General features: G+C 36.8%; 1 protein-coding gene across 1 annotated transcript; it reads left to right on the top strand.

The window, feature by feature from the left end:
* The first annotated feature begins 5429 nt into the window (after window positions 1-5429).
* Window positions 5430-6221, top strand: LOC145105649 (uncharacterized). The gene has a single exon (XM_079042734.1). It carries the CDS (start codon window positions 5430-5432, stop codon window positions 6219-6221), a length of 792 nt encoding a protein of 263 aa, XP_078898860.1.
* Window positions 6222-24441: the final 18220 nt, after the last annotated feature.

Here is a 24441-nt window from a genome sequence, read left to right as displayed (position 1 = left end):
ATTTGTTGGTTGTTACTTATTACCATCATATTATAACAATTATGGATTTTTAATAACTGATTAACAGGAATGATTTAATCAAAATCAGGTGATCGGTCTAAAAACTACTAAACATCAAACATCCATTAAGCAGAAAACTGAAACCACTAGATAGAATCACAAACTAAAAACCCAGTCTTAAATTAACAACATCAAAAGTACTAGTCTTTTGCAAAACTGAATACTAGGGTATTCAGCTAGACATGGCTAAAAGTAGTCTAAAACAACAAAAATAAAGATTAAACCACTAAATCTTACTAAACTAACTAAGGCAGTCGATCCACCATCTTCAGAAATTGATGAAAAAGTGGAGAAATCACCCAAAAATCATCTAGAAAGGGTTTCTGATCATCTCCACCGAAACTGGAATCAATCAGGGGTGTTTCAATGTAAGACAAAAGCTTTAGACACAAGTTATCATAAAATACTACCAAAGCGCATCGTGCTTTTAAGTAGGCGTGTCACACCTTTTCAAAAAAAACTCTTGTTTTTCGCGTTTAATGAATTATGTTGCTATTTCTTACATTTTCACTAAAAATAGGATCATGGTTTTTGAGAAACACGATCGTGTAAATGCTTCAAGGTTTTAAAAATCGATTTTCAGTTTGGAAAATTTGCGAACAAGAAACACGATCCTGTAAATCTGTAAATTCGCGTTTCAGACCCAAACTCTTCCGTTTCAGCAAATCGAGCCATGTTCCAGCTTAATCAGGTGTTTTAGCTCAATTAAGCTCGAAAAATACATCTAAATTGCTTCCAAATTACTGCCCCACTCAAAATATATGAAAAGGGCATAAAATATGAGTAGTACGAGAATTCGAGTGATAAACATGAGCTAATCATTATTTAAACTAATGCGTACACAAATGCAAAAAATATGGTACAAAATGCTAATAAAAACTTAAATAAAAGATGCATAAAATGGAATCTAACAATTAGGTTTTATTCATAAATGCTTAAGAGCTTATTTTGGAATAAGGAAGACTAGCATCCAAGTCAAGTTGTTTATTATTAGTTGATATCTCTAGATGAATTCTTCTTTGAATTCTTTTCATCACTCCATCAACTTCCAACCTCCCAAGAAGAATCAAAGACTTCAAAGGTTCTATTTCTGTTGGGATTTGGAATTAGATTGTGTCTATTTGTAAGTGTCTTTAATGTTTAGTGTCTTTTCTTAGATTCCAAATTGAGTGTTGTAATTCCGATTTTTCAATCTTATTTAATCTTAGGTTTGCAGTTCTGAACTGTCGACTTAGGATTCCTTTCTGGTTCTTCTTTGACGCCTAAATATAGGAGCATTAGTTAGTAGAGAGATAAGAGTTTTTGACATAGAATAGTTATGGACAATCTATTGTAAAGAATTGTTCTCTCGAACCTCTAATGAAATCAGATCTTATTTACATCTTTGTGTTCTTCCAAATCATTCATATCTTCAAATGACGTTTTCATCATAGAATCCATCGTTCCAAAATTTCTATCAAGTGGTATCAGAGCAAGAGGTTTTTGAGCCATTTTCAGATCCAAAATTGTTTCAAGTTCTTCGTGTTCTTATTTTTTTTTGCTTTGAATTTTTCGATTGATTCCTCACTTTGCAATCTTTCATTGCATTTTGATAAAAAATTCTTATTTCAAATCGTTCGATTTTTGGTTTGAAATTTGTTTTTAGCTTACAGATCTGATTCTAATCTCTTTCTATTTGTTCTAAAATGTCTAAAGAATATTCTCACTCAATTTCATTCAACCTTCATGGTGTTATTGGTTCGAAAAATCGAATTCATGTTCTCTTTCCATAAGATTACGAAGTTCGGGCACTTCATTTTGAGGACTATGTTCGTGGCATTGAAAATCATGGCTCAAGCATCTGGCATGCAATTCAAGTAGGACCATTCACAGTCGCAAAAACTCAAGAAGTTGTTAAATCTCAAAAGAGATTTGATGAGCAGGTTAAAGAAAAGGTCATTGTCTCTAAAGAAAAAGAATTGTTGCTTTACAACCTAAAGGCATTCAGAATTTTGAGGTTTGCTTTTCCTCCAGATACCTTTCTTTTGGTAAGTTCTCGTGAAACTGCTCATGAAATTTAAACTAGATTGAAAGAATTATACTCTGGTGATGATGATTTACTTCATTCTACTCAAACTATTCTTCTATCTTTATTTGGTTCATTTGAACAAAAATCAGATGAATCTATTGATCAAAATGTTACTTATTTTAAACATTTGCTTAGTAGAAGGATGAAGTATAAGTTCAGTAGGCATGTAATTGAAGAGAAAGTTACTTTTATGAATGGCTTGAGGTCTGAATGGAAACACATTGAGTTAACTGTCAAAGCCTATGAACACTTTAAAGACTATTCTCTACCCAAACTGGTTGGGATTCTCGAATCTCGTGAGATAGAAGTTTTGAAAGAAGCAAAAAGTATCCCAAATGCAGGCCCATTAGCTTTTGTTGCTAAATTGGAAGGATCCAAAGGCAAATTATCTAAGGTGATTCAAGAAGATTCTGATTCTGACAGTCTGGATGATAAATTCACAAGCGAAGTCAAAGCACTCATGGTCAGCAATCCTAAACATTTCTTCAAGAAAAACTAACAAAAATTCAAAGGAAACAAGTATAACAAATGAAACAACGGTGAGGGAACCTTCACAAATCACAATTATGTTTCTGAATAAGAAAAAGGAAAAGGTTGCAAGAACTTTAAGAAAGAAGAAGAGAAATTTGAAAAGAAATTGCTTGGAGACTCTGGTTACGAATATAACTACTGTCATGGAAAAAATCATTTTGCTAAGGAATGTATGCTAAGAAAGACACATGAGAATAAGGAAAAGACCAAAGATGACGATTACTATGTTCATAAAATTGAAGAAATGCAAAAAGCAAAACGTACTAGAAAAGCATTGATAGTTGAAGAAGATGATAGTGATGGAAGAGTTGAGGTGCGGTCAACTGATTCCAAAGATGATGAAGTTCGGAGGCCAACTCATAGAAAAGGAATTGTTGTGAAAGAAGATAAGAGTTGTGTTGATGGAAAATGTCTGATGGTAGGAAGCACTGATTCCGAAAGCCAAGAGTGTCAAAGAGCATGCAGGAGAATGTGAGAAGGTGTTCAATAAGGTATACTCTATTCTTAAGTCTCTTAATATTCCTATTACTCGTTATGATTCCGAGCCGATTGAATTGTGTGATACAGTTTCCAATTTTAGTGAATATCTTAAGCGATCTTGTATTAAGAATTTTGATCTCAATGATAGTTTTAGCACGGAAAATTTCAAAAGCGAGGAGAGAATGATGAAAATAGAAGCCCTTAACATAGAAATCACTAGGCTTCAAGATGATGTTATTATTTTGAAGAGAGACAATAGGCTAATTACTAAGTGTTAGGAATAAATCCGAGATGACGAATGCGGAATACCAAGAACAATCAAGAATCAATCACCATAATATGCAAGTAATCTGATAAAGGTTTTTCGTATATTGATTTTGATATGAACGTACAAAGAAAACCCTAATATGGTAAAAAGCTTACCTGAAAATCCAACCTAATGATTATTTATAGGGAACAATAAATATATACCATAAATATAAAATCTATGCCTTAATATAAAACCAATGCCTTAAAAGAGCTCGATTAAGAACTTCTATTGTAAAGGCATCGTAGGGAATCATAAAAAGAATAACCCTAAAAAGGCTTCCCTAAATAACCAAATATGTCATATCAATTTCAATATCTCAAATACTTAACAATCTCCCCCTAGATGTTGAAACTGATGAAGATCACGATTTCCGATCTTCTTGGCATTTCTCCCCCTAAATTGTGAGACTCCTCAGCACATAGGGTCTTCAAAGCGAGAGAGATAAAAATAATCTTCCAAAAACGAACTCCCCCTTGAATAATCATCGCTCCCCTTGAATCTTCAACTAATACCATGGAGAGAATCCGGAAAGATAAGAAGAATCATCAACAATCTTCAAAACCCGTCAGATTTGATGAAATAAATCCCTTTTTGAATAATCTCAATCTTCAAAAATTAAAACCGGAAAAATAACAAAAATTAATTTTGTATTTTTCGATTTTTAAATTTAGACAAAAGAATAGAATAAGAAGCAATAATTTAGAAGGGATTAAAAATAATAAGACCAAGGAAAAAGGATAAGAAGTGAAAATGTTTTGGAAAGAAGGGGTTAAAAGTGATAAAAAACCAAAAATTATAACGAATTTTGAGAGCTGGGGTAGAAACTGTGAAGTTATAAAAGTCAGGGGACTGAATTTAAAAAAATTTCATCTTCTCCGGTGGAACAGAGTGTGAACATGATGTTTGACTGTAAAAAGTCAAAATGAATAATCGTCGATATAATCTTCAATTCAAATTAAAAACCGATTTCAGAATCTCCAATTTGAGTTATAAAATTCCGAATCCAATTGGGATGAATAATTCTGACCGCCGAATATTTACGAACATAGTTTAAAAGTGAAACTCAACACAGCCTCACAACCCTTAACGTGAACGCTGATTCATCGACTGCAAACCTAATCGGAAATCATCCAAAGTTCCGAATCTAGATAATTGTGAACAACTGTGAAGTACGAATGCATTGGTTCCGAGCATCAAGTTCGTTTCCGATTTAGATTTGAGTTACAAATCCTAGTCCCGTCTCAATACCGATTCCGAGCCAATAGTAACTCCGAATGCAGAACTCTAATAAACATCAAACAACAATATACTCAGTCAAGAGAATGAGTCCTGTAGTCCTAGTCTTTAGCTTTTATATTCATGTGTATATATTGTTTCCTTATTGTGTGAAGATATCTTAGGCAGTCTCTGTTTCTTCTCTGTATAAATACATGTACATCTCTCATTATTAACACACACAAAAGTTCATTCTCAATACTAAATTCCATATGGTATCAGAGCTATAAGAATACTCACAATTTTTTTCTCGTATCTCCTGTTTCCACTTCATACCATGCGATTCCACCATGTCTACCCCTACCAATCAGCAACTTCTTACTGCAACTCAAATCGCCTCTACTAATCTCAATTTTCAAATCCCCTCCATCAGCATCAAGTTGGACAGGGATAATTACCCTCTTTGGCGGACTACAATCATTTCTGCCCTTGAATGCTTTGACCTAAATTCTTTCATTCGCAATCCTGATCCACCCCCTGAGACGATTACCCCTCCAGTCGGCCCTAATGGTGTTGCACCTGCTGCTGCTCCTCTACCAAATCCAGAATTCGTTGCTTGGAAGAAAAGAGATCGCTTTGTCCTCCTCTGGCTGAAGTCTACCCTATCCTGATCGCTCTCTTGCTACTGTAGCTAGGTCAACATCATCCCAAATCGCCTGGAAAACTCTTGAACGTACCTTCCAGGCTCGCACTCGTGCCCAAAAAATGGCAATGACTATTCAATTGCAGACACTTTCAAAAGGGTCCCTCACCATGATCGACTACATTGAACGGAAGAGACAAATTGCAGTCTTGTTGGCTGAAAATCTCACTCCTGTACCTGAAGATGATCTAATTGGATATATCCTCAATGGTCTCGGTTCATCCTACAGCTCGTATACCTCGGCGTTCCTCATGCATTCCGACACCACCTCTGTCGATGACCTAGTTGGATTACTCCTCCGAGAAGAAGCCAAAATTGATCAAGACTTGGCTCGCCAGGCGCTCACACAGCTACCAACACAATCTGTGCCCGACACATCGTCTTCGTTCCCCTTGGCCAACCAATTTTCTCGCAATCGGCGCCCTAACAATACTCGCCATGGCAACACCCCCGGTTACAAAAAGTCAGATAACCCCAACTATCATGGGTCTGATAACCAACGACGTCGCCCTCACTGCCAATTGTGTAATAAGCCAGGGCATGAAGCAATAAATTGTTGGCAACGAGATAATCAAACCGACTACCCGTCACGCCGTCCACCGCCACGTGATCAACAAAGACAAGCTCATCTTGCTAATTATCACATTCCCTCCTCAATCATAGATCCTTCCTGGTACTTCGATACAGGTGCATCAGATCACGTCACACCTGATCTAAGAAAGCTCCACCTCACTGAACAGTACACAGGGAATGACAAATTGCAACTTGGAAATGGTAAAAACTTACTTATTACGCATTTTGGTTCATCTTCATTATCATCATTGATTCTACCTAAAGTCTTTGTTGTCCCTTAATTAACCAAAAATCTTCTGAGTGTTTCCCAGCTCACAAAAGACAACAATGTCTCTATGGAATTCTAGGCTAATCATTGTCTTGTTAAGAACTTGCAGGGCAAACCCCTCCTCAGAGGCCACGTTGACAATGGTCTCTATCGATTGGAGCTTCCATCAAATAAATCTCACTCCAACATGGCTCTCTCCTGTGTGCGCACGTCAATGACCGGCTGGCATAATCGTCTTGCCCACCCTCATGAAGCCATTTTAAGGCATTTAGTTTCTAGTTTTCAACTTCCTGTTTCCACCACCTCTTTGTCTTATGTTTGTGAACCATGCCAATTAGGCAAAAGCCATAGATTCCACTTGTCTAGTAATCATGTGTCATGCTCCAAACCATTTCAATTAATATACTCTGATGTATGGGGTCCATCTCCATCACTATCAATAAATGGCAATAAATATTTTCTTTTATTTGTTGATGACTTTATAAAGTTTGTTTTGATCTACTATCTTCCATCTAAATCTCAAGTTCTATCAACATTTCTCCAATTTTACAAAATGATCATAACCCAGTTTGACTCTGAAATCAAAAACTTACAATCAGACTGGGGAGGTGAATTTAGAAATGTCTCTACCTACCTTCAAAACTGTGGCATTAACCATCGTATTACATGTCCTCATACTTCAGCCCAAAACGGTGCTGTCGAACGCCGACATCGTTTTATTATTGAAAAAGGGTTATCCTTACTTGCACACTCGAGCCTTCCTCAAGAATATTGGGAACATGCTTTCAAAACTGCCACCTATGTTCATAATCGCACCATCACCATCACCCCCACCCTTCACTACAACTCCCCTTACTTCAAACTCTATCATAAAACACCTGACTATGCCTTCCTACGAACTTTTGGTTGTCTATGTTTCCCCTTTCTACGACCCTATAACTCTCATAAAATGGATTTTTGTTCTCTACCATGTGTTTTCTTAGGCTACAACACATCACATAAAGGATACATATGTCTTCATCGCCCTAGTTCTCGAATCTATATCTCACGACATGTTGTATTCAACGAGGATATTTTTCCGTTTACTACTCCTTCCGTAATTCGTGAGCCACCCAACTCTCCCACCCCGACACCAAAAAACTCCTCCACTTCGCTTCTTGAACAAGCACAATTGCTTCAATCCCCACCTTCTGACCCAACTCAAAATCTATCTGATTCCTCGACTTCACCATCATCCTCCACACCTTCACCATCACCCTCTCTTCCCAATACTCCCTCTCATCAGCGTCCCACAATCAGCTCTGAAGCTAAACACACTCCTCCAACCATTTTTCGACCTGCTACTAATACCCAACACCAAATGGTTACCCGTGCCCGTACCAATTCCCTAAAGCCAAAAGCCTTTCTCTTAACCGTCTCAAATCCACCCACTACCAAACCTCACAATCTTTCTCAAGCCCTTCAAAATACTTATTGGTTGAATGCAATGAAAAATGAACATGATGCCTTAATTCGTAATAAGACATGGACCCTAGTTTCTCGTCCAACTAATGCTAACATTGTTGGTTGTAAGTGGCTTTTCAGAATCAAGAGACATTCAGATGGCTCGATTGCAAGGTACAAAGCGAGACTCGTAGCTAAGGGATTCAGCCAAGAAGAGGGTGTCGATTACTTTGAAACATTTAGTCCGGTCATCAAACCAACTACCATTTGGTTGGTGATATCCGTTGCTTTATCTCATAACTGGACCATTCGACAGTTGGATATCAATAATGCCTTCTTAAACGGGGTCTTAACAGAAGATGTTTACATGGAGCAACCCAGTGGCTTCTAACACCCATCTCATCCCACTACAGTATGCAAACTCCACAAAGTGTTATATGGACTAAAACAAGCTCCTAGAGCCTGCTTTAATCTCCTCAAGAACCACCTTGTCACCCATGGTTTCCGAGCTTGTCATTCGGATACCTCTCTTTTTGTTCATACTTCCGCTACTGCTATCATCTACATATTAGTATATGTTGATGACCTTATTATCATAGGAAATAACCCACAAGTTATCCACCAACTGATTCATGACTTCAATCAAACATTTGCATTAAAAGATCTCGATACTCTGGCATATTTCCTTGGTGTCCACATTACACAATCAGCTTCCGGTATACATCTGTCTCAACACCAACATATTAAGGATATCCTAACCCGTACCAAGATGCTTGACTCAAATCCCACTACCACACCAGCAGATCCTTATACTCCACTTCAACTTCATGGTGATCCTTTTCTTGAAGCTAAATTATACAGACAAACTATTGGGTCACTTCAATATGTAACCATAACTCGTCCCGACATCGCCTTTGCTGTTAACCGGGTTTGTCAGTTCATGCACGCACCCATTATTCTTCACTGGCAAGTTGTCAAACGCATCTTAAGGTATCTCAATAGCACTCTACATCATGGTCTCCACTTCCACCCTAACAAGGCACCCTCATTATTAGCTTATTCTGATTCCGGATGGATGTCTGACAAAGATGATAGTAGATCACAATATGGATTTGCTGTTTTCCATGGCTCGAACATAATCAGTTGGACTTCTCGCAAGCAACGGGTTGTAGCTAGATCAACTACAGAGGCAAAATATAGGGCTTTGGCATATACTGCAACAGAATTATTATGGATACAACATCTCCTTTGTGATCTTCATTCCACTCTCCTTAAGCCCCCTACCTTTCTCTTTGATATATGTAGGTGCTTCCTTCATGTGCAAAAATCCTGTAATCAGCTCCAGATCCAAACACATAGCTCTGGACTTCCATTTTGTTCGAGAACAGGTAGATCGTGGAAATCTTCAAGTTTGTCGAGTCTCTTCTGTTGACCAGCTAGCTGACATATTCACTAAACCTTCGGCCAAAGATCGGATTGCTACAATCAGATCCAAGCTTCAAGTTTCACCTCCACTTGAGCTTGTCGGGGGGTAATAAACATCAAACAACAATATACTGTTGGATTAGTGTCTAAGTCCATAACTATAATTGGTATGTATTCGACCCGACTTGGCATGGTCCATTTGGGTTGCAGTTCACCGGAACAATTTATATGGATAGTCTTTTGAGAATAGTATGTTTATGATTTATATTAATATATTATAAGTTCTAATATATTAATATGGAATCATATTATCTAATTAGTATTGATCAAGAATTAATTTAGATTTAATTTAGTGATTAAAAAGGAACTAATTAAATATGGACTCTTTTATATATATATATATATATATATATATATATATATATATATATATATATATATATATATATATATATATATATATATATATATATATGGAATGGGCCAAGTTCATTTAGGTTGGGCTAAGCTTGCATGGATAGTCCATGGAGTTTTTAACCCATGGATCCTATGGAAATGAAAGGTCATGGGTATTAGGGTTTACATGAATGTAACCCTAATACTCCATATTATATAAAGAGATCCTTGGCACTTGAAATTGTCACTAGTGTGTGAGTACAAAGGGTGGGCCGATTTCTAGATGTGCTTACTATTCTCTCAAGGTATCAAGGTGTTTTTGGTGATTTGTGATTCCACTTGAGGCATCCACATTATTGGTGCTAGGCTCTTGAAGCTCCAAGGAATCAACCGCAAGCAAAAGGTATGTCATCCCACTAAGTTTTATATTAGAAGTTCCCATTGTATGCTAGTTAGGATGAAACCTTGGAATATTGAATATTTGCATGTATAATAGAGAAAACATAGATCCAAGGTTTTTAGGGTTGCATGTACACTATAGGAGTGTTAGAATGCTCAAAACCCTTCAGTGGTACCAGATCCTAGGCTTGTTTTCAATTATACTTGATGCTATTTGCAAGAAAAATCGTTTTTTTGGAATCTGCCAGTTCAGCATGAGATGGTAAAATTTACCACGAGGTGGTGACTGTTCAGTGAAAAAAAATAGTTTTTTGGCCTGTTTTGGATTAGAATCATTACCACAAAGTGTTTTTGTTCATAAAACTTGATTTTGATGTTATGGTAATGTTTATTCTCATCCAAATAAATTATAACCATCAAAGTTTCAAGACTTGTATTAGTTTATGTGATTATATATGATTCTTGAAATTGTTGATATGATTGTTCATGCACTTATGAGTTTTGGTAGATCATAGGAATTATTTGCAAATTGTTGTTAGTTAATTCTTGATCTTAATGTATTTTAATGGAGTCCATAATTTTTCCTCAAGTTATGGATTATCAAAAGACATTTCTTTTAAAGATTCATTAAAATGCATAGGTTACAAAATTGAAGAGTCTTTTTGTTTTATGAACTGCATAACTTGTCCTCAAGTTATGGATGTTCAAGAGTCTCTTCATTAAAGTTTTTAAAACCTTAATTAAACTCATAAGTTATGAAAATCCAAAAGTTTTTGAATAGTTCAAAACTTGCCCTCAAGTTTTGGAATTTGTAAAGTTTCCCCTCATGAATACTTTAATTCCGAGTTAAACCCTTATAATTTTAAAAGTTAAAATTCAACCCTTATACTTTATAGTATTATAAGTTAATAATATATATATATATATATATATATATATATATATATATATGTATAAGATCAAAGTCAGTCTTACCGTTAGTAGGCCTCATTCACGAAGTCGGTCTATAAAGGGGGTATAAGGTTACTACCTATAAAATGGCAGTTTAATGGGTGTCCACTCTCACCCACCGCTTACTTGACTGGTGGAGGGTCGTTAGCCGAACGGGTAGGACAAGGACTATAATTCTCCCTTCATTACAAGTATAATGATAAATATAAAGTAACTAAACCTTTTATAAATTCTCAATCTCAGTTACTTTAGGAAAATGTGAATTTGGTGCTAACCCATGAAATTACACTTTGCACTTTGCTTAAGTCGTTAGTGGAGCGTGTGTGGTTAACCGGCACACTAACCTGTATTTAACAAGGTAGGCAAAGGGTAACTTAATGTTTATCATAGGATCGGTGAGCGCGTGTGGTTAACCGGCAGATCGATTAAGTGAAAAATATTAAGGGTACCAAATATATTTGCATGGTTATTCACACCTTGTTTGTGATCCTCGGCATCCCAGTCACAAACTTGAGAGGGCATAATCGAGATTGAAACATGCCATTGAAAAGTTCAATGAATCTCAAAAGATCTAGGAGTTTCAAAGCAAATTAAAACTTAATAATTTATTTCGTTTTTCATGGTGGAAATTGGTGAATCGCCATTCGCCTACCATCAAATGTTTTATAGCTTGGATTACAGCATCGCTCTTCCAAGTTATAAAAATATTGTGTTGGGTCCTAGCCTTAATATTTCATATTGGGTGTTCTATTAAGGAATTAAATCAACTAACTTGAATTTCTTCCATTGTAGATGTCTGGTTCAGACAACTATGATCTTCCCAAATCCCTGGGAATAAGCTTTCCTAATGAAGATGATGTCCCGTGGTTGGCTCATGGAAATCATACCTCACTTCCTCCACTTCCTCCAATTATTCTCCCTAACCCACAAGTTCTTGAATAGTTCAAGGTCACTCAATCCCTATTGGCAAGCAAGGTCTATGTGTGCTTACATCTTGGAGATGAAGTCACATATTGACAAGCCGGGAGAGTTGGATGTCAAAGTCTTGAGAAAGTTGGTTGTTCAATCACTTTCTAAGTCACATAGTGAGTGTCCTTTGGGACTACTATGAAACAGACTATGACATGACCCTTAATGATCTTATCTATTTGCTAGGTGCTCTTGAATCATCAATGATTTGGAGCACTGGTAAAGCAAATTTGATTAGAATATCAATTTCCCAAACTTCCATGGACATTGACAATGGTAACATTGAAAATCTAGAAAAACTTTCTCTTTCCAATGGAAAGGGATCGACCATAGTCAACTCGGTTGACCAAATGGTAAAGAGAAAGGCTAAGTCGGAGACAATCTCGTGTACCATTCCCAAAGAGTCCATATGCTTTTATTGCCAAAGGAAGGGGCATTGGTTGCAAAGCTGCCCTATTTACTTGAAAGATCATAAGGTTGGTCAAGCCAAAACGTTTGACTCTACTTCATGTAAGTCCACTATCTAACTCTATTAAGTTCCTATTTGGAGATTCTTATTACATGATGTGACTGGGTTACATGTTGAAGTTTTAAGAATCAAAGAAAAAGAGAGGAAGCTTAAAGAGTTGAGCTGCTGCTTAAGAGTTGTGATAGATTGCTTAGGAATAGATAACAACATAGTTTTCATATGCATTTGCATTGTAAGGATAAGTTTTTCCGCAAGTTTTAAATAAAAGAAAAGTTTCATTTTTATTTATTTTAAATATCCTTACAGTGGCATTTGTGAAAAATTGCTGTTTATATTATTCCATTGATAGCAACATTGGAAAATGGATTTCATTCTTTCTTTTGTGGTATTATCACAATTTACCAAATAAGGAAAGATTCTCATCACCCAAGTTTTAGTTGGATAGAAACTTGGAATCATGCAAGTCGTATGATGAATGAGAATTTTCATCATTGGAAAATTAAGACTAGTTCCTTGTTCACATGGATATGTGAGTCAAGTGAAGGACTAAGGGATCGAGTACACATTCTTGTGCACTGGTCAAGTCCACCACAAAGTTCGATAAGATTATTCGTTATGATTTACTGAAGTTCAATAAATATGGTTATACTTACAAGTGTAAGTATAATTCTGAAGCATTAGAAAAGTTTCGATGTATGGCAGAACGAATAAGAAGAATCAAATTTGGTAGAAAGATAAAAGTTTCTCAAATCTGAAAAGATGGGAGAGTACTTTAGTATCATGTTTTGTGATCATCTTAATCATTAAGAAATAATATCACAATTAGTCCTCTAAGGACATCTTAGTGCATTCCTATGGCTAAGAAGATGAATCTTGAATTGTTAAAATGGTTAAATCAAGAAGATGAGTCATACTTCGTTCCAAAACAATTCTTAGAGTAATACTTCATGATTGTAACTTGAGCGACATATCTTAAAGAAGGTTTATAACACTTGTCAAATGTAAGAGTAAAATGTTTTCTACTCTTGTACATTTGAAATTGGTAAGTTGTGATGTTTTGGATAAAACAAAGACCAACTAAGGCCAATTGTGTGAAGTGTTTGTCTTGATAAAGAATCTGTACTATCTCTTGAATATTTGTCTGTCAAGGAATGGTTCTTGGCAAGAGAGTCTTATATGTCAAGAGGACAGTGGGAGTCTAAAAGATCTTGAAAGAGTCTAATCAAGAATAAAGCCTATAGTTTATCACTAGCACACGAATTGAGGTTTATAACCTTTCGTGTTGACATATTCCTATTTCTGTGCCCATTCTAGTTAAAGTTGGTTTTGCATATGAGTTCTGAGAGTTCTCAATTAATTACATAACAAATTGGAAGCAATGACAGGTCCTTGTGCTGCCAGGTGGCAAGAAGTTAAGACTGCGACAAGTTCAGTCCATATGAATTTGTCACTAATCGTGTCTTGTGATTATGGTTTTGACAAATTCACATGGAAAGGAACATATACACCATAAAATCTAAGTGTCATAATGTTTCTCTTTGATTCATGAAAATGATGGCGAGGAAACGCTTTCACTAAGAGGTTTTAAGTAGATAGCAATTGTGATATTTGCATTCTCAAAGTCGTTAGTGGAGTGTGTGTGGTTAACCGACACACTAACATGGACTTGTGAAAAGTGGCAAAGGTCTAAACAATTGAGACTATGATTACGGCATCCCTTTTCATAGTTCTGAAATTGTTTAGACACACATGTGTGCTATCTAAGGAATGGTGTATGATTTTGATAAAGTTTTATCAAAGCATCTCGTATCAGAAATCTGAACTTTGGTAAGAAAGTCAATAAAGTATTGATCTCTACAAGTCCAGCTGATTTCTGAGTACATGTCAAAGCTAGTGGGAGCATAAGTGTTATGCTACTAATCATCATGCAAGTGGGAGTATGATAATCATAACAAATGTTGCAAGTTAGCAATGTTAATTATAGAAAACAAAAGTTTCAATTGGGAAAAGTTGTTTTGCTATAATTAAGGGAGAGGAACTTATACTTCATTTCAAATCTAAAAGCTTAGATCGTGAGATTTTAATCATATTTAGTCAAGGATATATATGAATTTTAGGTTGGAAATGGCTAAACATAAGGAAATTTTATATATGGGTCCTTCATTTGCGTTCTAAAATTCGATTATGATTACGGCATCCCTTTTCATAATCTGAATTATGAGAACTTGGCAAATAGAAATAGAAATATTATAGCAAAAAGATTGGTCTAGTATCATGTCTTTATGTGAGACATCATGAATTGTATCCTATATGCTTCGGATATAGGATCGATTGCATGTGCTATAATATTCATCCTTTCTAAATTTTCCAAATGCTCGGGGCATTAAGAGGGGAAAAGTCTAGAATTGGATATGACTAAAATGATTAAGCAATTGTCGAGAACAATCTAAGGTTTACCAAAGATTGGTTGCTCAGTGACAGTTGGAAGTATGGTGTAAATTTTAGGAGAGGACCATATTGACATATTCTGAAAAGAGGCAACTCTTGTTCAGAAGTGATAGTCAAAATGCGAATATGGAAATGTTCCCATAGGTGGAAGTTATCCATTAAATATGTGTAAGATTAGAAAACTTAATGCAAGAAGGATGTTCAAAGCAATGTACTTTGAATTTGAGACTTCGTTTCCATGGAATTGCGCTCCATTGGAATACTCTGTAATGTCTGTTGGCAAGTCTTTGTGACTTTGTGCATAGTCATTACAAGAAGATCAATGCATATAAGTTTAGAATCTAACAGATTTCGGTAAATGGTAGGGATTTTGGAATTCTTACATTTACGGTAAGGATTTGGGATTGTGAAATGAGAATCATTGGAATTATGTTCAATCGATCTATTCCACAAAGTAAAGATCATAGACAAACATAGTGTGCATACTTGGTGTATGGCATAACTTGTGTCCAGAAAACATAGTGTACATGCTTGGAGCATGGGACAACTATTGTTTTAATTCAAGTATTAAGTTGATAAATTTGAAACATTATACAATGAATAATGTGTAATCAATATGGTGATAAATAAAAGGTGTTTTATTTATATTCATAAGTTCTGAGACCATATTGGATTCAATTATTCTTTTGTTTCACTTTGCATGTTTTGAATTCCAGAATAACTAGGTCCTCCTTCCTGAATGAGTAAGTTATTCAAACCATCCACAGTCGATAATACGTTGGAAGTAGGTATTAAGGCAAGACTGTCATGAAGTTGGTTTGTAGATGTTGAAGGTATTGGACATAGCAAGAGTTGCTACAACATTCATGAGTGCTCATAAGTTCTGAGTATTGGTTTAAACCCACTCTCATTTGACTCACTTCATGGATTTTATCACGAGTGATCATGAGACGATAATATCTTATATTTTTCAAACCTAGAGATATGAGTTGTTGAGTATGAGTTGGTTATACATTTATTGCACGAAAACGCATCAGTAACTTGATGTTATAAAACGTGCCTTTGTGTATGATTCAACAAGTAGTAGGACAAGCATATGAGTCGAAGTTTATCCATTGCTTTTACCCTTGAAGGGATAAAAGCAATATATTCAGTGGGCCCTCGATGATTTAGAGATGACACCCCGAAGTGCTTGGCCAAGCCTGAACTGATTTGATTTGTTCAATTAGTCGGTCGTCATGAATCAGAAATCGGGAAACAACATATGGACAGAGAGAGTGATTATAATCCATGTCTCAGTCCATATGACATCTAGAATGGAGGAAAATATGATCCCTTATCTAATGGACAAGTCATTGACTGAGGTCAGAGTTCGACAACGTCTTTAAGAGCTACGATTTCTAGTTGGGTATTGGAGTCATACGCAATAATAGTTTTAGACTTATCCAAGTGGGAGACTGTTGGATTAGTGTCTAAGTCCATAACTATAGTTGGTATGTATTCAACCCGACTTGGCATGGTCCATTTGGGTTGCACTTCACCGGAACAATTTATATGGATTGTCTTTTGAGAATAGTATGTTTATGATTTATATTAATATATTATAAGTTCTAATATATTAATATGGAATCAAATTATTTAATTAGTATTGATCAAGAATTAATTTAGAATTAATTTAGTGATAAAAAAGAACTAATTAAATATGGACTCTTTTATATATATATATATGGAATGGGACAAGTTCAATTAGGTTGGGCTAAGCTTGCATGGATAGTCCATGGAGTTTGTAACCCATGGATCCTATGGAAATGAAAGGTCATGGGTATTAGGGTTTATATGAATGTAACCCTAATCCTCCATACTATATAAAGAGGTCCTTGGCACTTGAAATTGGCACTAGTGTGTGAGTACAAAGGGTGGGCCGATTTCTAGATGTGCTTACTATTCTCTCAAGTTTTCAAGGTGTTTTTGGTGATTTGTGATTCCACTTGAGGCATCCACATTATTGGTGCTAGGCTCTTGAAGCTCCAAGGAATCAACCACAAGCAAAAGGTATGTCATCCCACTAAGTTTTATATTACGAGTTCCCAATGTATGCTAGTTAGGATGAAACCTTGGAATATTGAATATTTGCATGTATAATAGAGAACACATAGATCCAAGGTTTTTTAGGGTTGCATGTGTTGGGTTTTGAGCATTCTAACACTTCTTAAGTGTACATGCAACCCTAATAAACCTTGGATCTATGTTTGTCTAAGGTACATGCAAAATATTAATTTCCAAGGTTTATAACCTATCTAGCATGGCATGGGGTACTTTTAAACATAAAAGAACTAGATGAATTACATACCTTTTATTGATTGTTGATTCCTTGGAGTTTGAGAGCCAAGCACCAATAATGTGAATGCCTCAAATGGAAATCACAAATCACCACAAACTTGGAAAATGTATGAAAGAGTATACTAACTCTTAGATTTCGGCCACCACTATTACACACACACTTAGGGTGTTTTTCATGCAACATAAGCTTGTTTATATAGTGTACATGGTTAGGGTGAAAACCTAATAACCCATGTCTTTTCCTCTTCCAAGGATCCATGGGTTAAAAGCTCCATGGATCATCCATGAAATTCCATATAAGCTTAGCCCATTAAAAAATGAGCATTAGCCCACACCATATAAATATAATATCCCATGATTTAATTAGTCTTCCTTTTAATCACTAAATCAATTCATAATTAATTCAAGATTAAAACTAATTAAATAACATGACTATATATTAATATATTATAACTTATAATATATTAATAAATCGTAAGTATACAATTCTCATAAAATTATCCATAAATAGTTTGGGTGAAGTGCATCCCAAATGGACCATGCCGGGTCGGGTCAAGTATATACCAAATAAGTTATGGACTTAGACACCTTATCCAACAGACTCCCACTTGGATAAGTCTAATAACTGTATTTGCCTATATTACTTCAGGAACCATCCGGCAATCGTAGCTCTCGAAAACTCTGTTGAACTATGAAGCGCCATTTTAGATAAGTGATCATATAGCCCTCTGTTCTCATGATATCAGCCGGACAAATACATGGAACAATGTCTTACTTATTGTCTAGCCGTTGTTTCTCGATTTCCGATTTGTTTGACAAAGAACTTAACTGAACACATCAATTTAGTTCTGACCGGGCCCGGTACATAGGTCAAAACAAAATCATCGAGGGGCCCAGATATCGCTTCTATTTCTAGAAGGAACAGATAAACTTCGACTCATATGCTTGTTCTACTACTTGTTGAATTGTACACAAAGGCACGTTTTATAACATCAAGTTACTGATGCGTTTACGTGCAATCAATGCACAACCAATTCATAGGTAACAACTCATATATCTAGGTTTGAAGACTTATATGATATTATCGTCTCACGATCACTCGAGATAAATTCCATGAAGTGATACAAGTGAGCGTGGGTTTATTCCAATACTCATAACTTATGAGCACTCATGAACGTTGTAGCAACCATTGCTATGTCTAAACACCTTTAGCCATCTACAAACCCAATTCATGACAATCTTGATTCATACCTACTTCCGACGTATGACTGATTGTGGAGGTTTGAATAAATTAATTATTCTGGAAGTCAAAACATGCAAAACTGAAACAATAGTAAATAATTGACAATGATAGTAACACTTTACTCATAAATAAATCACACATTTTATTCATCATCAAACGTCGATTACATTTTACAAGTTTCAGAAAAATTATCTAATCTGTAAAACTAATATCGTCCCTCAGCCCGATGCGCCTCACATGCTGCAAATGCTTAACCCTCGTCAGTCCCTTCGTAAGGGGATCTGCAGGGTTCTCATCTGACGATACCCTCTCTGCCACGAGGAGTCCTTCTTCTATCTTGTGTCTTATGAAGTGATATTTTCTGTCAATGTGTCGGGATCTGCCATGATCTCTCGGTTCCTTGGCTAAGGCAACCGCACTATTGCTGTCACAGAAAATCTCCATAGGTTCCTTAATGGCTGGTACAACTCCAAGCTCTCCGATGAAGTTCTTCAGCCATATCGCCTCCTTTGCTGCTTCACTCGCTGCTATATACTCTGATTCACAAGTCGAATCAGCCACCGTCTCCTGCTTGGAACTCTTCCAAGAGATTGCCCCTCCATTTAGGGTAAAGACCCAGCCCGACTGAGAGCGGAAGTTATCCCTATCAATCTGAAAACTAGCATCACTATACCCTAGCACTCTCAAGTCATCACTCCCACCAAGGGTAAGGATCCAATCCTTAGTCCTCCGCAGGTACTTGAGAATATTATTTACCGCAGTCCAATGAGCCTTGCCAGGGTTCCCCTGATATCTGCTGACCATGCTCAAAGCGAAGGCCACATCAGGACGGGTACAAGTCATAGCATACATGATCGAGCCAACAGCGGAAGCATAGGGTAATCGACTCATCTCAGCTATCTCATCTTCTGTACTCGGGCTCTGAGCCTTGCTCAGTTTGGCATTGCTCCGGATCGGTAATTCTCCTTTCTTGGAATTCTGTATGTTGAACCTTTTCAACACCTTATCCAAGTAGATACTCTGACTAAGTCCAATTAGTCTTTTACTCCTTTCTCTTAATATCCTTATCCTTAGGATATAGGCAGCTTCCCCTAGGTCCTTCATAGCAAAGCACTTCCCAAGCCAAGACTTAACCTCCTGCAAGGTTGGGATGTCATTTCCTATAAGTAGTATGTCATCTACATACAGTACCAAGAAGCTAACTATACTCCCACTAGCTCTTACATACACGCAAGACTCATCTTCACTTCTCAAGAAGCCAAACTCTTTGACCTTCTCATCGAAACAAAGATTCCAGCTACGAGATGCTTGTTTTAATCCATAAATGGATTTCTCAAGCTTGCACACTCTATTAGGGTATTCTGCACTTACAAAACCCTCTGGCTGATTCATGTACACATCCTCAGCCAACTTTCCATTAAGAAAAGCGGTTTTGACATCCATTTGCCATATTTCATAATCATGAAATGCAGCAATGGCCAGCATGACCCTAATAGACTTAATCTTTGCTACCGGTGAGAAGGTTTCACCATAATCAATACCCTGAGTCTGAGTAAAACCCTTCGCAACCAGTCGAGCCTTATAAGTGTGCACTTTCCCATCCATGTCGGTCTTCTTCTTGAAGATCCATTTGCACCCGACTGTTTTACGGCCTGGTACATTGTCAACCAAGTTCCAAACTTGATTGTCATACATGGACTGTATCTCGCTGTCCATAGCCTCCTTCCATTTAGCAGACTCCGGGCCTGCCATGGCTTCCTTAACACTGTTAGGTTCATCCAGATTTACCAGTGTACTATCACTGATAAATGTATCACCTTCCGTAGTAATATGAAATCCATAATAAAACTCAGGTGTGTTCCTAACCCTTGTGGAACGCCTCGGAGGTACAGACTCATCAGCTGGATCAACAGGAGTTTCCTCCTCGGGTTGACTGCTAGTATTTGAGGTTCCTTCACCAATTGACTCTTGAATTTCTTCAAGGTCAATTTGCCTCCCACTGTCTCCTTGGCTTATAAATTCTCTCTCTCGAAAGACTCCTCTCCTAGCCACAAAGACCACATTCTCATTGGGTCTGTAGAAGAGGTAACCAAAGGATTTTTGTGGATAGCCGATGAAAATACACCTTTCACTTCGAGGTTCGAGCTTGTCATGAGTCTCACGCCTCACGAAAGCCTCGCAACCCCAAATCTTGATGTGGTCCAAATTGGGAACTTTCCCAGTCCACATCTCATGAGGTGTTTTGGCAACCTTCTTTGTAGGGACTAGATTAAGGATGTGGGCGGCAGTCTCTAAGGCATACCCCCAAAAAGAGATTGGTAGCGAAGCTCGACTCATCATAGAGCGAACCATGTCCAACAAAGTTCGATTACGCCTCTCAGCCACACCATTCAGCTGTGGTGTCCTGGGAGGTGTCAATTGTGAGACAATCCCACACTCCGTAAGATAGTCGAGGAATTCAGTACTAAGATACTCACCACCTCGATCGGATCGAAGCATCTTAATGTTCCTGCCCAATTGATGTTCTACTTCCTGTTTAAACTCTTTAAACCTTTCAAAAGTTTCTGACTTATGTTTGATTAAGTAGACATAACCATATCTACTAAAATCATCAATAAAAGTCACATAATAGCGATTAGCATCCCTTGTGGCGGTTTTGAATGGTCCACATACATCAGTATGTATAAGGTCCAACAAACCCTCACCCCTTGCACAAGTACCAGTGAAGGGTGATTTTGTCATTTTTCCAAGTAGACAAGACTCACAACTATCATCCGACTTGAGGTCGAACGACTCCAAAACTCCATCCTTTTGGAGCTGGCCTATGCGTTTCTTGCTTACATGTCCAAGACGACAATGCCACAAAGATGCTTTATCCAAGCTAGTAGAAGAATCAATACACAATACATTATTCCCTAAATTATCTACAACCGATACAACATCATACACACCATCACAAGGTAATGCTTTAAAATAAAGAATATTATTAAAGAAAACATTAATACTACCAACTTCATTATCAAAAGAAAAGGTAAAACATGCATGAAAGGAAATAATATTCCTCGCCATTTCAGACGAGTAAACACATTTATTCAAATCTAACTTTAACCCACTATCTAGCAACAAAGTATAAACTCCAATCTTGGTAACAGGTGTAACCTTCTTGTTCCCCATGATTAAGTTTATCTTTCCGTGCTCCACATCCTCACTTCTTCTTAGGCCCTGCAAGTCACAACAAATATGAATACCACAACCTGTATCAAGCACCCAAGAATTAGAATATGGTGAGTTATTAGACAATATAGTGTAAATACCTGCATGGGATGGTTTCACTTTTCCATCCTTGACATCCTGCAAGTACTTTGGGCAGTTTCGCTTCCAGTGCCCCTTATTTTGACAGTAGAAGCATTCAGCATCCTTAGGGATGGCAGAAGGAGTGATAGAACCACCTTTGGTTCCAGATGAGGAGCCTTCAAGGGACTTTCCCTTGGTACCCTTCGAAGGGTGCTTCCTCTTCTTCCCTTTGCCTTGCCCGATAGCCAAAACAGGGGTAGTAGTAGGAGTAGGAGTAGCAACCGACTTACTTTTAAGACCACTTTCGACAGTCTTCAGAAGTCCTTGAAGCTTACTGAGTGTGACTTCCTCCTTGTTCATGTGGTATGTCATACGAAATTGATCATAACACGAGGGCAAGGAGTGCAAAATGATATCAATTGCCAACTCCTCAGGGAAGTTCACATTCAGTTTCATTAGACGGTCCACATACCTTTGTATTTTCTGCATGTGGCTCGTGATTGGTTCGCTATCCTTCATACGGGTAGTGATCATGGAGGAGATTATTTCATACCGCTCTTGACGAGCACTCTCATGGTACCTTTCCATCAGATCCTGATGCATCTCAAAAGGGTAATAGTCCTCATAGGACTTTTGGAGTTCAGCTGTCATGGTGGCCATCATGATGCATGTCACCTTGGTGGCATCTCTTTCATGTGCCTGATACTCAGCGACCTCCTCGGGAGTAGCAGTGGACTCATCAAGCTCCTTTAGCTCCTTATCGAGGACATATTCCTTGTCCTCGTAGCGAGTGACCATCCTGATGTTCCGGATCCAATCCATGAAGTTGGAACCATCAAAGATGACCCTCCCACAAAGGTTCATGAGGGAAAAGGAGCCAGTAGGGTTAGAGCCCGAAGCATTGTTGTTGGAAGATATCTGAAAAGAAGAAAACAAGTTTAGATTAGATATATGTCGAATCCTTAATAATACACCCAAATGTAATATTAAGGCTAGGATCCAACACAATATATTATAACTTAGAAGAGGGATGCCGTAATCTAAGCTATAACATATTTCAAGGTAGGTGAATGACGATTCACCAATTTCCACCATGAAAACGAAATGAATTATTAGGTTTAATTGGTTTTTGAAATTCCTAGATTCTTTTGAGATTCATTGAACTTTTCAATGGCATGTTTCAATCTCGATTGTGCCCTTCAAGTTTTGTGACTGGGATGCCGAGGATCACAAAACAAGGTGTGAATAACCATGCAAATTCACTTGGTACCCTTAATATTATCACCTAATCAATGTGCCGGTTAACCACACACGCTCCACCGATCTATGATAAACATTAAGTCACCCTTCGTGATCCTTACTAGTCCAAGTTAGTGTGCCGGTTAACCACACACGCTCCACCAACGACTTGGTAAGGTACAAAGTGTGAATTCCATGGGTTAGCACCATATTCACATTTTCCTAAAGTAACTAAGATTGGGAATTTATAAAAGGTTTAGTTACTTTATAATATTCATTATACTTTTAATGAGAATTTATAAGTCCTTGTCCTACCCGTTCGGCTAACGACCCTCCACCAGTCAAGCAAGCGGTGGGTGAGAGTGGACACCCATTAAGTTGCCATTTAATAGGCAACAACCTTATACCCACCTTATAGACTTGCTTCGTGAATGAGGCGTACTAGCGGTAAGACGACTTTGATCTTATACATATATATATATATATATAATAATTTAACTATTTATAAATAGTATAAGGGTTGAATTTTAACTTTTAAAACTCTAAGGGTTTGGAATTAAAGTATATTAAAGTGTGTGTAACTTTACAAATTCCAAAACTTGAGGACAAGTTTTGAAACTATTCAAAACTTTTCATTTCATAACTTATGATTTAAAGGTTCATAAAAATGAAGACTCTTCATTTCCATGTAACTTATGTGTTTTAAGTGTGTGTTTAAAAGAAGTGACCTTTGGATATCCATAACTTGAGGACAAATTATGGACTCCATTAAAACACATAAATGATCAAGAATTAATCCTAAACAATTCAGCAAATAATTCCTATCATCTTCTAAATTCATAAGAACATGAACATGATCATCAAAGTTTCAAGAATTATATGAACACATACAAAGCATGAAATTTTGGTATAAGCTATTGTAAATGGATTAGAACAACCATTACACCAACTAAAACAAGTTTTAAAACACCAAAACAGTTTAGGGTAATGTTTCTAGTCCGAGTGCACGAACCTACTCGGCGAGTAGGATGAGTTTACACATGAACTCGGCGAGTCCCCCCATGGACTCGGCTAGTTCATCAGTCAGACAGCAAAAAATCGACTTTTTATCACTATTTTGCATCAAGTATCAAACAAACAAGCCTAGGCTCTGATACCACTGTTGGGTTTTGAGCATTCTAACACTTCCTAAGTGTACATGCAACCCTAATAAACCTTGGATCTATGTTTGTCTAAGGTACATGCAAAATATTAATTTCCAAGGTTTATAACCTATCTAGCATGGCATGGGGTACTTTAAAACATAAAAGAACTAGATGAATTACATACCTTTTATTGATTGTTGATTCCTTAGAGTTTGAGAGCCAAGCACCAATAATGTGAATGCCTCAAATGGAAATCACAAATCACCACAAACTTGGAAAATGTATGAGAGAGTATACTAACTCTTAGATTTCGGCCACCACTTTTGAGAATAGTATGTTTATGAATTATATTAATATATTATAAGTTCTAATATATTAATATGGAATCAAATTATTTAATTAGTATTGATCAAGAATTAATTTAGAATTAATTTAGTGATAAAAAAAGAACTAATTAAATATGGACTCTTTT

The sequence above is a fragment of the Lactuca virosa genome, chromosome 4 (assembly GCF_052849685.1).
Source record: "Lactuca virosa cultivar CGN04683 chromosome 4, Lactuca_virosa_CGN04683_v6, whole genome shotgun sequence".
NCBI classification, from domain to species: Eukaryota; Viridiplantae; Streptophyta; class Magnoliopsida; order Asterales; family Asteraceae; genus Lactuca; species Lactuca virosa.
The sequence above is the reverse complement of the archived record's forward strand: the minus strand, read 5'-3'. Positions and strand labels throughout refer to the sequence as shown.